The sequence below is a fragment of the Ostrea edulis genome, chromosome 10 (assembly GCF_947568905.1).
Source record: "Ostrea edulis chromosome 10, xbOstEdul1.1, whole genome shotgun sequence".
Taxonomy (NCBI): Eukaryota; Metazoa; Mollusca; class Bivalvia; order Ostreida; family Ostreidae; genus Ostrea; species Ostrea edulis.
In genome coordinates this window covers 5,260,365-5,278,638 of record NC_079173.1, presented here as the reverse complement: position 1 = coordinate 5,278,638, position 18,274 = coordinate 5,260,365, and the positions used below count along the sequence as shown (strand labels likewise).

Sequence of the window (18,274 nt, the reverse complement as noted above, 5' to 3'; positions counted from 1 at the left end):
TTATTTCCCTTTGTCGAACTCTTCCGTAAATTATGACGTAAAATATGATGACAATGGGTACATTTGCTAATTACTATTGTTGCATTATTTCTTAAAAGATGATATCCAGAGTTTCTGAGACCATCCTATCTCAGGGGAAAGGCAACTTTAGTGAGTTTATGAGTATTGGATAACAAAATGGCTCAAACAAATACTGTTAATTGCCATCTTTCTTTGATAAAAGCGTCACTCATGTAGAAGAGGAAACGAATAATGATTTAATAGCCAATTTGATGATCTTATTCAAACAGATTATGCTTGATATGGACAGAATATACATACCAATCATTATGATTGATATAAACAAAAGTTACGTTTTTATTACATTAATCATACGTAATCGTTATGTACAATGCCAGTCTACGATATAATGTATACATTGTGTACCCACCATACGTCATAAAATGCGAAAGAGTTCGACAAAGGGAAATAATTTTTGTGTAACTCGGAACTTACGTATTGCAATAGGTCACCTGAGTTTTGTATTGGTTGAGCTTTCATTTTCAATAAAAAATAATAATAAAAGTTTATCAATAAAAATTGTATCTATATTAAAGAAAATATACATACCTCGATTATACATATATAGAGGGTAAATGTAATCAATGCATGGTCTGGTCTCCAACTTCAGATTCGTAAAAACTCGCAATCCAAAAGTCTATAACCAAACATAAGATGTTAATTTGCATTATACTCAAACTAACATGAAATGTTTAGATTTACTGAAAGATAATCCTAAAGGTTAATAGGTAATGAGAATTTGAAAAATTGCTGGATGTACATGTATCCCATTTCATTGTGTACATTATTGGTTTGGCAAATAAATATCTTTTCTTAGACATTCATCTCCATTTCAACCTTTTATTTTTGTCTTGTGTATATTTGTATCAAATATAATTATGATATTTACCATATATTATGTTTCTTTTTAAGATGCAAAAATAAAGAACTGCAGCAATAAAAATGAATGGAAAGAAAAGTAAATAGGTTTACACAGCATGCATTGCAAAAACCTTATTTTTCACATTTTAAAAATATTGCTAGCCTGTTTGCTATCAAATATCTGCTTATATCCTTGCATTGCCTTTCTCATTTGTAGCAAATCCAGATGGAACCTTGGCTACATGTAGTATGCTTATTGGTAGCAATATATCCTTCATCCTGATTGGATCTTAGCTGGTGTTCTCATTTGTAGCAATTATCCTTAATCCAGGTTGGATTTGAGTATTATCATTTATAGCCATTGTCCTTAATCCAGATTGGATCTTAGCTAGTGTTCTCATTTGTAGCAATTATTCTTAATCCAGGTTGGATTTGAGTATTATTATTTATAGCTATTGTTCTTAATCCAGATTGGATCTTAGCTAGTGTTCTCAATTGTAGCAATTATCCTTAATCCAGGTTGGATTTGAGTATTATCATTTATAGCCATTGTCCTTAATCCAGATTGGATCTTAGCTAGTGTTCTCATTTGTAGCAATTATCCCTAATCCAGGTTGGATTTGAGTATTATCATTTATAGCTATTGTTCTTAATCCAGACTGGATCTTAGCTAGTAATCTCATTTGTAACAATTGTCCTTAATCCAGGTTGGATTTGAGTATTATCATTTATAGCTATTGTCCTTAATCCAGATTGGATCTTAGCTAGTAATCTCATTTGTAACAATTGTCCTTAATCCAGGTTGGATTTGAGTATTATCATTTATAGCTATTGTCCTTAATCCAGATTGGATCTTAGATAGTGTTCTCATTTGTAGCAATTATCCTTAATCCAGGTTGGATTTGAGTATTATCATTTATAGCCATTGTCCTTAATCCAGATTGGATCTTAGCTAGTGTTCTCATTTGTAGCAATTATCCTTAATCCAGGTTGGATTTGAGTATTATCATTTATAGCTATTGTCCTTAATCCAGATTGGATCTTAGCTAGTGTTCTCATTTGTAGCAATTATCCTTAATCCAGGTTGGATTTGAGTATTATCATTTATAGCCATTGTCCTTAATCCAGATTGGATCTTAGCTAGTGTTCTCATTTGTAGCAATTATCCTTAATCTGGATTGCATCCTAGCAATCAATTTGACTTGTGTATAACATTTACCTTAAACGTTTGGTAGGAATCCACCGGAATATCTGATGGATTTCTAAGCAAAGACGGATCTGAAAATTTCAAAACTTACATTGAAACATTTACTCTTCTTCACAGTGTGTTAAAAGAAAATCAAGTTTTATATAGAAGTTTCAGGCAGGATTTGAATATTTGCATTATCAGTTAAGACAAATGAAAGGGAGGATTACATTGGACAGTTTACATTATCAGTTTAGACAAATGAAAGGGAGGATTACATTGGACAGTTTACATTATCAGTTAAGAAAAATGAAACCCTGGGAGGATTACATTGGACAGTTTACAGTTATTGAGTTTAAACAACATCTGCCTGGATGACATCCATTTTTCACACAGGAAACGATGTCACTGTGGTAATTGGCACAACAGATAAAAGTGCTTTCCAAATTTTTACTCCATCTACATGCTTTTCTTTGAGTCAATTTAATATAAATTTCTTATCCAGTTTCAAACTATTTGGTTTCATTTTCTATACTTGGAGTAAAGCTACCACTGCAACTGAAAGTCAATAATTGGTGACAAAATATATTTATTTCAGTACCATTTTTCTCTATTTTGTGAGAAAACTTGCGCATTTTGTGCCGTTTTTATTAATCTCGCAGTAAAACTTCCATATTTCAGTGCCGTTTTTATCTTTTTAAGTGTACATGCACACAAGTATATGTATCTATGTAGACTTCATCCTAGAACGTGAATATTTTAAAATACTTCGATCGACATAGAATGTAAGTATTTCCATGCTGTTGTTCTCTACGTGGCGTGTCTCATGATAACCTTGTAAGTATTTCCATGCTGTTGTTCTCTACGTGGCGTGTCTCATGATAACCTTGTAAGTATTTCCATGCTGCTGTTCTCTACGTGGCGTGTCTCATGATAACCTTGTATATTTCTGTGTTGACTTTATCTGTCACTACTTCATCAGTGATATATTTAAGGCCTATGCTTTTTATGATTCAACTAATACTAAACTTCATACTGGTTTAATCTATTCAATGACAAACTTGTGATTTTATGAGATACTGTCACCATTTCTTGAGATAAAATTTACCCATTTAATTAATAAAACATACATAGTTCTGTGCTGTCTTCATTAATTTAAACATATTTTTTCAAAAACTCAAAAGGATCAGGCAACAGGCATAGCCAAATGTAGTCCCTCTTCCACTGTATATATACAAAAATTATGCATTTCTTTTTACTTTTAATAAACAGATATAACAATAGATCATATGTATTTCTTTGATGCATCAATTCCAAAATAAACTTACATATTTCTTCTGTACTATTTCTGTCCTCTTCTTTGCAGTTTCTTTTATTGTCCGCGTACAAATAGTGACGGTCGGGATCCGTCTCTGATGTCACTAAACTGTAAAACTGCAGGAAATATCAAAACATTTATATTATTCTGATTGTTGTTTTGTCTCGACATTAAATCATTTTTGTATACAAGCTGGAAAGTTATTATGCAAAACTCTGCATTTTTCGGTTGTTCTACCCCAAGTCTACAAGACAGGAATTCAATAACAAAATATCATATATAAGAATTCTTCCATACTGATCGAATACTTTTCTTGAAAGAAGAATTTTAATGCTGTTACCCAGCATAAAACTATTTAAAACTTTGCCCGAAATTAATTGAATGTGTCAACATTAGAAAGAAAAGTGAATATAACAAACAGTATTCAATCTCATAACTCCTCTAAGGAATACAAAATTAAAGAGTTGTGTAAGCACGGACCACTGGTTACACTCACTGTGAGCCCTATATCTTGATCAGGTAAACAGAGTAATCTGTAATCAAAATCAGTGTGTACAAATGGCCTAACAATTGCTATAAAACAACTCAGACAGCATTTGATTCAGTAACTGGTTGTACTGACAAACTAGATCGTTATAACGACCATAAAATTTGCAATGTGGTGTTTGTGTTGTACAGTGATGTGGTGTTTGTGTTGTTGTACAGTGATGTGGTGTTTGTGTTGTACAGTGATGTGGTGTTTGTGTTGTTGTACAGTGATGTGGTGTTTGTGCTGTTGTACAGTGATGTGGTGTTTGTGTTGTTGTACAGTGATGTGGTGTTTGTGTTGTTGTACAGTGATGTGGTGTTTGTGTTGTTGTACAGTGATGTGGTGTTTGTGCTGTTGTACAGTGATGTGGTGTTTGTGCTGTTGTACAGTGATGTGGTGTTTGTGTTGTACAGTGATGTGGTGTTTGTGTTGTTGTACAGTGATGTGGTGTTTGTGTTGTACAGTGATGTGGTGTTTGTGTTGTACAGTGATGTGGTGTTTGTGTTGTTGTACAGTGATGTGGTGTTTGTGTTGTTGTACAGTGATGTGGTGTTTGTGTTGTTGTACAGTGATGTGGTGTTTGTGTTGTATAGTGATGTGGTGTTTGTTGTTGTACAGTGATGTGGTGTTTGTGTTGTTGTACAGTGATGTGGTGTTTGTGTTGTATAGTGATGTGGTGTTTGTTGTTGTACAGTGATGTGGTGTTTGTGTTGTTGTACAGTGATGTGGTGTTTGTGTTGTATAGTGATGTGGTGTTTGTGTTGTATAGTGATGTGGTGTTTGTGTTGTACAGTGATGTGGTGTTTGTGTTGTTGTACAGTGATGTGGTGTTTGTGTTGTACAGTGATGTGGTGTTTGTGTTGTACAGTGATGTGGTGTTTGTGTTGTTGTACAGTGATGTGGTGTTTGTGTTGTACAGTGATGTGGTGTTTGTGTTGTACAGTGATGTGGTGTTTATGTTGTTGTACAGTGATGTGGTGTTTGTGTTGTTGTACAGTGATGTGGTGTTTGTGTTGTTGTATAGTGATGTGGTGTTTGTGTTGTATAGTGATGTGGTGTTTGTGTTGTATAGTGATGTGGTGTTTGTGTTGTATAGTGATGTGGTGTTTGTGATGTTGTACAGTGATGTGATGTTTGTGTTGTTGTACAGTGATGTGGTGTTTGTGTTGTACAGTGATGTGGTGTTTGTGTTGTTGTACAGTAATGTGGTGTTTGTGTTGTACAGTGATGTGGTGTTTGTGTTGCACAGTGATGTGGTGTTTGTGATGTTGTACAGTGATGTGGTGTTTGTGTTGTTGTACAGTGATGTGGTGTTTGTGTTGTACAGTGATGTGGTGTTTGTGTTGTACAGTGATGTGGTGTTTGTAATGTTGTACAGTGATGTGGTGTTTGTGTTGTACAGTGATGTGGTGTTTGTGTTGTATAGTGATGTGGTGTTTGTGTTGTAGTACAGTAATGTGGTGTTTGTGTTGTACAGTGATGTGGTGTTTGTGTTGTACTGTTATGTGGTGTTTGAGTTGTTGTACAGTGATGTGGTGTTTGTGTTGTATAGTGATGTGGTGTTTGTGTTGTACTGTTATGTGGTGTTTGAGTTGTTGTACAGTGATGTGGTGTTTGTGTTGTACAGTGATGTGGTGTTTGTGTTGTTGTACAGTGATGTGGTGTTTGTGTTGTACAGTGATGTGGTGTTTGTGTTGTACTGTTATGTGGTGTTTGAGTTGTTGTACAGTGATGTGGTGTTTGTGTTGTATAGTGATGTGGTGTTTGTGTTGTATAGTGATGTGGTGTTTGTGTTGTACTGTTATGTGGTGTTTGTGTTGTATAGTGATGTGGTGTTTGTGATGTTGTACAGTGATGTGGTGTTTGTGTTGTATAGTGATGTGGTGTTTATGTTGTACAGTGATGTGGTGTTTGTGTTGTTGTACAGTGATGTGGTGTTTGTTTCCTGTCATGTTGTGGTGAGATATTTGTGCTGTCATTTATGTAACCCATATATCTAAAGGTCTTCCTTACCAACAGCTTTGGTTGGAAATCCCCTATCAAAATGATTTTTTCAAGATACATGCACAGATAAATAAATGCAAAATAATACAAGTAACATCCCTCCAAATATTTGTCTTCACCATATTATTTTCTTTTACAAGATGCACATATCAATAGTGATATTTGGTATCATCTGATGTGTACCTTTTCTGGAGTTATCCGATGATCAGCTTTCAGGAGATCTATGCTTTTATCTACCACACCAACAGAACAGGCTGACTGGGGGTCCCCCACAATACGGAGAGTAGCATTGGACCCAGGCCTAATAGAACTACCGACAAATTCCATGTTCACCTAACAAAATATATGAATAATTTGAGAAGTCCCATTTTCATGAACATCAAACAAGAAATATAATGATATCGAAGGATTTGAGATACTTGTGTTAAAATAATGAAAAACGTAATGCAAAGTAAAATGTATATAACCTTATTATCAAAACACTTTTCCACTTGGAAAGTTTTACTGCTGGAAACTATCTCTCCATCCTTTCTTATATAGTATATCATGACTTGTGTTTCTGGAGCAAATTTGGCCGTAATTGGAATGCTAATTTGGACCCGGCCGATGAAGCCACTTTTTTCGGTTGTATCATCAAAACATTTAATATCACAGCAAGTTCCTTCTACATATTTAAAATTGCGGCATTTCGGGACTTCACAGAGCATTTGAGTGCAGAACACATCTCCACTGGAACACATGCACTCTTCACATGGTTTTAAGGGGTCTTTATACATGGATCCATCAGGCACTATGTTTCCTGTTGAATCTAGACAACTTTTCTCTGAAATTAAACACAAAAAATACATAAACTGTGGAAAAATTTCCACTCTTTGTTCCTAATATTCTTCTAATAACCTAATAATATCATAAGTAAAAGTATTTTGTGATACAAGTAGTTACTCACAATTTATACTAGCAAATCATTCAAGCATAAGCTTCAATCAAACCTCAACAGGTCTTTTGGGTTTAGCTGTAACCAATACATTGATCCACAGAAGTTCATGACCTTATATTTTGACCGAAAAATCAGCCACAACCACCCACCATGAGCCTTAGACAAACATCAGATCCACCATTAAATTGTTTTGAATGGTAAACAATCAAACGTATCAACCGATCATATTAAAGCATATACACATCTTTTTGTATGAGGAATGGTTCACCATTTTTCCTTTGAAATTTGTAATTCAGACAATATAGGTATCCAGACAAACTTAATGGAGCCAATTCTACTTTTTCCCACAAACTCGCGGAAGTGTATGCTGCGGATTGCCTTCTGTCATAGGCCTCAAAATCAGATAACAGGGGACAGAAAGTGATCCGAATACAGCTCAAGTGAGCTATAAAAAAAAAACAAGTTGCTTTTGTGAACACAAATGCCCCCAATAATGGCCAATTCTAAAGATGGCCAAATTCACAAGGACAAATATATTGGTACCAGTAGAAAGATCTTGTCACAATAAATGCTCATGTGCAATATGAAAGCTCTAATATTTACCATTTAGAAATTATGACGAATGTCAAATTTTTTAAAAGTAGGTCAAACTCCAAGGTCAAGGTCACAGGGTAAACAAGAGGCCCATGGGCCACATCGCTCACCTGAGTCACCTTGGCCCATATCTGAAGACTTTCCATATATATTTGCATATAAAACCTAATAGTCCCTATTATGGCCCAAACTACCCTTTGCAAACTTGAATCTACACTATGTCAGAAAGCTTTCATGTAAATGTCAACTTCTTTGGCCCAATGGTTCTTGAGAAGAAGATTTTTAAAGCTTTTTCCTATATTTGTATGTAAAACTTTGACCCCCCCCCCCTCCACTTGTGGCCCCATCCTACCCCCCAGGGGCCATGATTTGAACAAACTTGAATCTGCACTATGTCAGAAAGTTTTCATGTAAAAATCAGCTTTTCTGGCTCAGTGGTTCTTGAGAAGAAGATTTTTAAAGATTTTTCCTATATATTTGTATGTAAAACTTTGATCCCCTATTGTGGCCCCATCCAACCCCAGGGGCCCATGATTTGAACAAACTTGAATCTGCATTATGTCAGGAAGCTTTCAAGTAAATCTCAGCTTTTCTGGCTTAGTGGTTCTTGAGAAGAAGATTTTTAAAGTTTTCCCCTATATATTTGTATGTAAAACTTTGATCCCCCCTTGTGGCCCCATCCTACCACCGGGGGTCATGATTTGAACAAACTTGAATCTGCAATATGTCAGGAAGCTTTCAGGTAAATTTCAGCTCTTCTGACCCAGTGGTTCTTGAGAAGAAGATTTTTAAATGACCCCATTTTTGTGATTATCTCCCCTTTGAAAGGGACATGGCCCTTCATTTGAACAAACTTGAAAGCCCTTCACCCAAGGATGCTTTTGGCCATGTTTGGTTGAAATTGGCCCAGTGGTTCATGAGAAGAAGATGAAAATGTGAAAAGTTTACAGACGGACGCCGGACAAAATGTGGTCAGAAAAGCTCACTTGAGCCTTCGGCTCAGGTGAGCTAAAAATGTTATGGTACCCATGGAAAGGTCTTGCCACAAGAATACTCATGTGAAATATCGAAGCTCTAGCACTTACTGTTCAAAAGTTATTAGCAAGGTTAAAGTTTCAGACAGAATCACAAAATTACAGAATGACAGACAGGGCAAAAACAATATGCCCCCCCCCCCCCCCCCCCCCCCGATCTTCGATCTCGGGGGCATAAAAAGAAGCACAAAGGAGGCCTAATATGTCAGGTTAACCTTCACAGTATCAAATGTTTAAGTTACTCATATTGTAAGTTAATCATCATGTGAATCTAAATTAAATTTCTGACCTGTATATATTCATTACTGGAAGAAAATACCTGAACTTTCCTCATCACGACATATAAAACCACAGCAGGTACCCTCCACCAAATCATACTTGTCACAGGGAGGGGCATCACAGTATATGTAGTTACAGTTAGTCGGCTCTCCGTTCTCACACATACACATGTGACAGGGGTCCGACACATTGGGAGAAAACAGATCTCCGTTTTTTATAGTTTTTCCGCTTTGGTCTAGACAGTTTCCTGTAAATGAAACAGAACCTAATACATGTACATGCCAATGAGTGGTTACTAAGAAATATACATCTGATCTGTGATTAATTATAGTTTAATGCCCCGCATTTCACTCGATCCTGTATTTAACTGAAACCATCTCGTATGATATGACTTTAAATTTCCAACTAGATGCTGTCAGATATTCTACAGAGAAATTTTAGTTCACATGTGTATACATATATACATTGTGTCTACTTGTCAATTTCCTGTCAGTATGGTGTTATAGTTGTAGGAAATACAATAAGATTACTGTTAAACATATGATGTGTATTGATGATTTTGAGTTAGGGCTATTCCAGCAAAAACAAGAGGTACTGTGAGCAATGCTCACTAAGAATACCCCCCACTTACCTCAATCTCCCAAAGGGTGTTGGTAATAGGTATAAACTACCTCTTTTCTGAGTGTAAAAAACAAATGGCATGACAAACCGAACCATATTGCTACTTCAATGTCCAGTGCGCTTGACCTTTGACCCCAAAATCAATAGGGAACATCTTCATCCCATGGGTAGTCCATATATATGATATGGTGACGGTAGGTGGAAAGGATAATGCTTTAGAGCCCGGAAACCATTGCGTCTACAGACGGACGGACGGACGGACAGACAGACGGACAACCCGATTCCAGTATACCCCCCCACAACTTGTTGCGGGGGGTATAAAAATATGGGGGGGAGGCACTTTATTTTTAAGACAGCCACCCATACAATTAAATTTTCCTCTGCTACCACCACCCATACAAATAGATTCTCCCCTGCCACCACCACCCATACAAATAGAATTAAGAATTCAATTTGTGATTCATTCTCTACCCAAACTCAAGTTGTAATATCATCTTAAGCATGTTCATTTTAATAGTTCAACAGAGAAGGTTTGCTCATACCAAAATTATTACACTACCGTAGTGGCCTAATGTTTAGCATTTGGTCTTCTAGCATTGTTGTAGGTTAGAACCTTGCCCTTGACATAGGCCTAAGTGTTAAAACAGGTTGTACATGTTGGTGTTTCAGACATATGTGGCACATCACAATGTTCTGAGGAAATTCGGGCATTTTTAAATATTTTTTTTACATGAATGCGGATATTATTATTACCTTGAAAGACCTGACAATAATTGCCAAAGCCATTGGCTGATAAAAGTGTAGAAACACGTTTTGGTGGGCTCATGTCTGCAACTTCTTTGTTAACTCATACATAATTTTCTCTCGTTCCCTTCCGAGTTCGCTAAAAATATCCCTTAATAGATCATATCTGGAGATGGTGTTAATTTATACATCTAATCATCCAACAGAAAACATTTCGTTTTCATTTATTCATTTATTATTGTTGTCATTTCTACACAAACGGAAACATTTACTTTGAATAGAGTTATCTGCCTATTTATCAATCTTTTTCCGTACATAATGTAGGATGGTGCCACTTTTCTTCTTCCTCTTCTTTAATTTATAATAAAAGAAATTTCGCAACATGATACAGACTCAGTGTAATGTCTTCATTTTTATCATAATTCACTAGAACTATTTTTTTTTAACCTAGAAGACAACCACCCATACAAATACATTTTCCCAACTCACCACTACCCATACAAATACATTTTCCCATTACTCACCACAACCCATACAAATACATTTTCCCAAATTACCCCCACCCATCCAAAAAAATATCAACTGCCTTCCCCCCCCCCCCCCCCCCCCCCCCATTTTTTGCTGGAACAGCCCTTACAAATGTTAGTAATGATCAGTTCTAACACTTTATTGTTCAATTATGTAAGGACGAGATTCATTGATTCAATGTACAGTGACTACTTATTACACAATAGAGTTTCTTTGTCATGTGCTTGGCTGCTATCGAGATTCAACGGATTTATTTCAGCATAGAGTTTCTTTAATTGTCATGTGCTATTTGCTTGTACAGCTATAGATTTCGATGTTGAGATTTTCTTTGTCATGTGCTAATTGCTAAATACAGCTATAGATTTCGGTGATGAGATTTTCTATGTCATGTGCTAATTGTTACAGTGTATGTACAGCTATAGATTTCGATGATGAGAGTTTCTTTGTCATTTGCTAATTGCTACAGTGTATGTACAGCTATAGATTTCAATGTTGAGAGTTTCTTTGTCATGTGCTAATTGCTACAGTGTATGTACAGCTATAGATTTCGATGATGAGAGTTTCTTTGTCATTTGCTAATTGCTATGTACAGCTATAGATTTCGATGATGACAGTTTCTTTGTCATGTGCTAACTGCTATGTAGATGCAGCTATAGATTTCGGTGCTTTTTTGTAATTTGCTATGTTTTGCTCATGCGAAATATATAATTTGTTTTTTTAATCTTCATTAGGGCAAAATGAGATATATTTCTGAAAGAATGAAGTTAGATTTTTAATATTAAGTTATTTTAGAGTCTGCTATCATTTTTTTTTCTTAAGAATTATTGTTTGTGGTAACTTTAGAAATCAGTGGTGATGTACCGTAAGCTAGTTACTGAGTTGATTTGCGTAATTGTAATGACTATTTAAAATAGGGAATATTTAGGGGAAATTTATTCTTCTATGGAAATTAGTAAATAATTCATTCATTAGAGCACAGTAAAGCAATCCATGATAGATGTCACAACTTAACTTGTAATTTTCAGATTCATTTAGTACTGAGTGCAGCATCGAGTTGTTTTTTTCTATTTCGAGACTGTGAAGTTTGATAATTAATTAAAAACTTGTGGTGGAGTATTTCCCAAGTGTGATTGTCCTTTGAGAAATCTACAGTATTTAAAACTCTAATTTCAATACATTTTGCATTTGAGTAAGCCGCTATTCATCTTATGAGTGACTGACCCTACGATGACTACCTCGGATAGGACTCTCGTTCATTGTTGATGTTGTCCTGAGTTATTCCCCTTGAATGTGTTTTGGGAGAATGATCGAATTATGAAATGTTCAAAGTAAGATTTTTGTGTGCATGTCGATCTCTTCATCTTGTTCACGGAATCATCTGTCGTCTAGTTTTCTTTTAAGGTACTTGATAAGATTGCACTTACTGTTCAGCTTAACTCTGCGAAAGAAATCCTCTGCTGCATTGATTTCATGCTGTTGTTTGGAAATTATCATTAAAGTTAACTTTATGAACTTGCGTATCATTTCTGAGTTATATTTAGACACTGTTTAGGCATGTTGTTTAGTCACAGCCAGTGTTAGGTTTGGAGTAGAGTAGGGTAAATATGTGTTTAATATTTATTTTCCCTTCCACAGCTATTAATGTGGGAAGAGGACTTTCCCAGCGCGATAGGCTTTAAAATGTTCACAGTTTACTTAACATCTTACAGTTAGCATTTTCATGTATTAATGTGCACTGGTTCAGTATCCATGGTAATAATAGTCTGTTCCATTATTATCATTAACCGCGGCTGCGATTCACCTTGATGGATATTTGGACTATATCAAAATTTAGATATACAAATTAAAATTTGTTACATAATTACTCCAGTGTGACCATGGAAACTGGTACAGACTTGACATCCATGGTAATAGAAACGGCACTGTCACTTGCCCCCCCTCATTTCCATTCGATGCTTTCGGTATTTATAAATGTTTTGTCATTGACGACGTTGATCCTATGGTGTATTTCAAATGTATCTGACATATCTTTCATACTGTATAGGGGGAAAATAAATCGCGGTGGAAATTTTCGCTATATTTGCAGTCTAGACAAATCCGCGAATTTCAGAAACCATGAATATTTTTATTTTTATTATTCTTTAATACACAATGTGTTTTTAAAAAAGGGGGGACTTATAGTGATTCGAATCCGCGAATTTATGGACCCATGTTTTAAAATGAAAAAAAAACGCAAAAATTACAACCCTTGAAATCATTCCCCTTTCATTGTTTTGTCCACGATGCCATTTATTGGACAACAAATCAAATCAAGCCACATATCAAATTTTGACACCATGTTGTTTAAACGGATTTCTAATAATGATTCTATTATAAAAACCGGACCCGAACCGAAATCCAAAAATGGAACTGAACCCGGCCGAAACAACATGACCCGTGGTTTTTGGTTATTTCAGGCATCCCTTGCAGCCCTAGTTGATGCATAATTCCTGTAATTGTACCTAAAAACAGCAGGACTTTTAATAAAATGACCCCGCATCATAAACTATCAGAAAAAAACCCCAACTAAACAGGTAACAAAATTGATATTCACCCGTGTCTTCATATTCATAATCAGGACAGGTGAAACCACAGCAGGTGCCCTCAATCAGCTGATAGTTTCTACAAGGTGGTTCGTCACACATGGCCATGGCACAAAACTTTGGAGTCCCATCATTACAGCTGCACATCCAACACGGGTTTGACACATTTGGGGCAAAGTTTGAACCATCATCAAATAGCTTTCCACCATTATCTTTACATGACTCTGCAAATGTGACATTTTCAATAAACAAGAATGGTTATATGATCAAATTTGCAATGTGTTCATAAGCTTCTTTTACGTCCTATTAAGAATTTTTCACTCGTGTTAATTTTACATTTAGTAGAACATGTCTTGTATCTGAATCAAGAATATGTGATTACGTTCAATACTTGTTGGTTGGTTGTAGATTGTTTAAAGACTATCTCAAAAATCTTTCACGCATATGGAGACGTCACCATTGCCCGTGAAGACGTGCAAAATTTTAGGCCTATACTTGGCACTTACGGCCTTTGAGCAGGGCGGGATCTTTGTCGTGCAACATCTGCTGTGACACATAGGTTTTGCGATCTCATCCGAAGGACCGCCCCATTTAGTCACCTCTTATGACAAGCAAGGGGTACTGAGGACCTATTCTACACCGGATTGATTGATTGATTGTTTTTACGTCTCGTTGACAATTTTTCACTCATATTGAGACGTCACCAGCTGTAGGTGAAGTACCACAAATTTAGACCTATGGTTAGCGCTCAGGTATGTTGCAGTGAGGGTTCTTTAGCATGCCAACCAACGCCTGTCACGACATAGGACCTCCGTTTTTAAGGTCATATCCAAAAGACCCGTAATTCTCACTTCTAAATCCTCGACTCAATGGACGAATGCTACACCAGAGAAATTGGATAAGGATGAAAAGTGGAGGATATCATATGTACATGTACAACAATATTTTGAAATTGGAAACTTGCACATTTACTTTATTTAGTCAAAAAATGCAGTTTTAGTAGAAAGCAATCTGGAAGAATTTTTAAAAACCTGCTTTACTTGAACCCGTTCTGCTAACCTACGGAGCCACTCATCTAGGCGATGATTTTTTAAATGAAAAGACAAATATTGCTGATTTTTATATTTTGATCCATGTTTTAAAAGGAAGTCAGCCATATGACGATGTAGTGTACTTCCTTAAAAGATTTCACGCAGAAAAGAAAGAAATGACAATAGGTGTAATAGTAGTTGGACTTACTCGTGCTCCGTCGATTTCGAGCCAGTATGGGGTTAGCGGTAATAGGTTCTGTTGTGTTGTGTTTAGAAAGCTGCGATGTCACATTCTAAAATAATAAGAAATTTTCAAATTGTATGAGGAATAGATATATCAAACAATTGAGAGACCCACAGGCCTTATTGATCACCAGCGTATTAGTTAAAAGTATCACTAGCCTCAAGGGCTATGAAACCTAGACAAAAGTTCCTGTTCTGAATATCTATATAATCTAAATTATAATATTCAACAACAGTATCAAACAAGGTGTGCTCTCAGAACTTCAACGCCCCCCAAAAGTGCCTGTACTGATGAAAGGCTTTACATAATATCATATCTATAATATCTACACAATTAATTTGGACCTGTCCTAAATTCTAAACCCTGGGGTTGGGAATCTGACCCAATTTAGTCCTCTTTTTCTGCTTTACCTAAATATGGCATGCATTTAGCTTTTATACTGTATCAGCAAAGTCAAAAAAGTATTTCAAATGATAAAGACAATCATTATAATAAATTTGGCCCATCCAGGAACCCCTTTACTCCCTGAAATCATAAAATTTACAATTTTCATAAAGGGCTACACTAAGATTTGTATCTGCTCCTTCTAAATATGCATTTACAAAATGTAGTTTCAATTTAGTATCAATAGCATTAAAGAAAGATATGTTATAGTGTATATATATATTTTACAGATAAACACTACATACCAAGATTAATTCTGTCCTGGAGTCAGTATCTCTACCCCGGGGATCATGAAATTTATAATTTTGATAGAGGCCTTCATACTCTACATCACTATACATTGAGTTTTTCTTACAGATGTGCAGTTGTAGAGAAGATTTTTGAAAATTGGTCAATTTTAGTCAGTTTTAGCCTCGCCCCTAAGCCCCATGGGGTGCAGGATTCCCGACGTCCCCTTTGTACCAAGTTTGGAAAGAAATGGAATGGTAGTTATTGAGAAGAAGTTAAAAATGAAATTGTTAAAGCACAACGGACAACGATGGATGCAGATCAATTGCAATAGGTCACCTGACTGACCCGAGTTTAATCAGGTGACCTAAAATTGAATGCTACATGTACAAGTAGCTATAATTGCATGCTGAAAATACTCAGAGAAAAACTTACAATAAACTTTGGTTGTAAAGGAGGCCTTGGTTTGCGTGTCCCTGGAAATAAACTATCGTCTGTAAAGCATATCATAACAATTGGTGCGATCAAACATACAGTGAGAACTGCCTAATCCAACACCTGGGCATTCCGACTGCATATTTTATTCTTAATTTCATATTTTCATAGGGTTTGTTTTTACACTATTTATTCCAACACACTGTATTCTGGCAAAAATATTGTCCCTGAGTGTATGCTGGATTTGACAGATTTCCCTGCATACACCTCTGAGACAATATCTCAATACAAATAACATATAATATAAAAGAAAGAGTTTCAGAAAATATCTACGTACTTGGAGGGCGTGATGTGGTTGTAGGGATTTTCTGTACTTTAAGATACTGGCCAGGATCAGAAGAAGTCATCTGAATGTTATTTTCTTTAGAGAATCTGTGTTGTTTGTTTGTTGTGTAAACTATGCGTTCCCTAGACTTGACCTAATAAAATCGTAATGTAAGAAAACATCTATATGTACATTTACAACGTGCCTCTGAAATTTGAAAAATTAATTGAATAAATTTAATTCATTTTGAAACAGACTCATTCAAACAATGAAGCTTACCATTACATAAAAATTATACTTTGTGTCTTCTGGAGTAGAATAAAGTATGTCCAAGTGAGCATCCTTGCCGCATGCCAGTGGCTGCATCACATTTTCAATCTGCATATAGCTATCGGATGGTGAATACCACCGTGTTACACTTTTGTAAGATGTGCCAGGTGCAAGCGTGTGAAAAAGTTTGCCATCTTCATATGGAACATCTTTATCAGTTGCCTTAAACATAATAATAAATATAAATTATTTTTCTTAAAACACTCCCAAGCTCGATCCCAAATTGAAATGCTAAAACACCCCCCTCCCCTTGATGCGCTGCATGGTATGGAGGAGAAGGCTGATCATTCAAGATTATTGAGCAGACATTTGATTTCCAAATACTAGAGACTGTTTTTATGAAAAACAAATGCCCCCCCCCTCCCCCCGGAGTTCCCCAAATTGAAAGTGCTCCAAATTACACCCTCTCTCCTTAATGTACTGCATGATATGGAGGAGAAAGTTTGGGCAGGAACATAGACATTATGAACTCCAATAAACAAAAGAGCAGAAGTGTTCACAAACTATTCTACACCCTCCACCCCTCAGATCCACTATAGCTTTAAGGAAAATAATTGGATCCTCCTGTCCCTACAATTTGCACATCTGCAAATGGCATTGAAGTATTGTAAAAAGTTTGAAGTCTATCGGGTAAACCATATTAAGAAGAGAAGCATTCACAAGCTATTGAAAATCCTCCACCACTCTTAGATCCACTATAACTTTAAGGAAAATAATTGGATCCTCCTGTCCCAACAATATGCACATTTACAAATGGCAATGAAGCATTGAACAAAATGTCAAATCTATCAGATAAGTCATAATTATAGAAGAAGTGTTCACAAGCCATTTTACATCCTCCACTCCTCTTAGATCCACTATGACTTTTAGAATAACAATTGGATCCTCCTACCCATACAAAATGCACATCTGCAAATGGCATTGAAGTATTGTAATTTGTAAAAAGTTTCAAGTCTATTGGATAAGCCATATAGGAGGAGAAGCATTCACAAGCAATTTTATGGTGTTGCTATAAGAGGAGTGACAACATAAAAATAAAGGAGCGGATCAAGGAGCTGATTTTAATCAGATTGAGTTCACAAGCTATTTTAACATCCTTTATCCCTCTTGAATCCACTATAACTATTTGCAAAATAACTGGATCTTCCTGTCCCAACAATATGCACATATAAATGGCAATGAAGCATTGCACAAAGTTTCAAATCTATCACATAAGCCATTTAGGAGAAGTGTTCACAAGCTATTTTACAATCCTCCATGCCTCTTAGATCTACTATAACTTTTAGGAAAATGAAAAAAAGCAAAAGTGAGCAAGTTCACATACCCCATGCTCCAACATTGCTTGACAATGCCTCACAAATGAATGGTAATGCTATGCATTACTGCAAGAACAGGACAGACGGGCTCGAAATTCTAAGTTCAAAAGGGGCATAAATCCCAGAAAAATCATTGAATCAGAATTTCCAGGAAATATGCACATTAACACAGCGTGTCCTTATTAACACCAAAGTTTCACGAAATTCTGTTGTGAGCGGTCTCAGAGGAGTTGCGCTGACAAGAAAGGGACTGACGGACGGGTTAAAAAACATTATACCCTCCGCAACATTGTTGTTTGGGGTATAATAATTGGAACCCCCCTTCCTGACAATATGCACATCTACATATGGCAATGAAGCATTAGGCAGTTTCAAGTCTATCTGATAAGCCATATGGAGAAGAAGTGTTCACAAGCTATTTTAATCCTCAATAAATTTGAGAAAACGTATGGCAGTGAAGCATTGTACAAAGTTTCAGATCTATCAGATAAGTCATACGAGAAGTGTTCACAAGATATTTAATATCCTCCACCCCTCTTAGATCCACTATAACTTTTAGAAAATAATTGGATTCTCCCACCTGACAATTAATCCACATCTACATTTGGAAATGAAACATTGTACAGAGTTTCAAGTCTATCCGA

At 36.0% G+C, this 18,274-nt stretch overlaps 1 protein-coding gene across 1 annotated transcript in view; it reads right to left on the bottom strand.

Moving 5' to 3' along the window:
* The window catches only part of LOC125666608 (pregnancy zone protein-like), a 64,232-nt gene that overhangs the window by 29,026 nt on the left and 16,932 nt on the right, over positions 1 to 18,274 (bottom strand). Inside the window, exons 12-22 of the mRNA XM_056151733.1 lie at positions 16,264 to 16,476; positions 15,997 to 16,138; positions 15,660 to 15,700; positions 14,517 to 14,601; positions 13,289 to 13,501; positions 8,843 to 9,049; positions 6,426 to 6,781; positions 6,142 to 6,291; positions 3,436 to 3,541; positions 2,141 to 2,199; positions 610 to 697 (exon numbers count right to left, since the gene is read on the bottom strand). Of these exons, the coding sequence (XP_056007708.1) occupies positions 610 to 697; positions 2,141 to 2,199; positions 3,436 to 3,541; positions 6,142 to 6,291; positions 6,426 to 6,781; positions 8,843 to 9,049; positions 13,289 to 13,501; positions 14,517 to 14,601; positions 15,660 to 15,700; positions 15,997 to 16,138; positions 16,264 to 16,476 (1,660 nt within the window). The remainder of the gene's footprint in view (positions 1 to 609; positions 698 to 2,140; positions 2,200 to 3,435; positions 3,542 to 6,141; positions 6,292 to 6,425; positions 6,782 to 8,842; positions 9,050 to 13,288; positions 13,502 to 14,516; positions 14,602 to 15,659; positions 15,701 to 15,996; positions 16,139 to 16,263; positions 16,477 to 18,274) is intronic.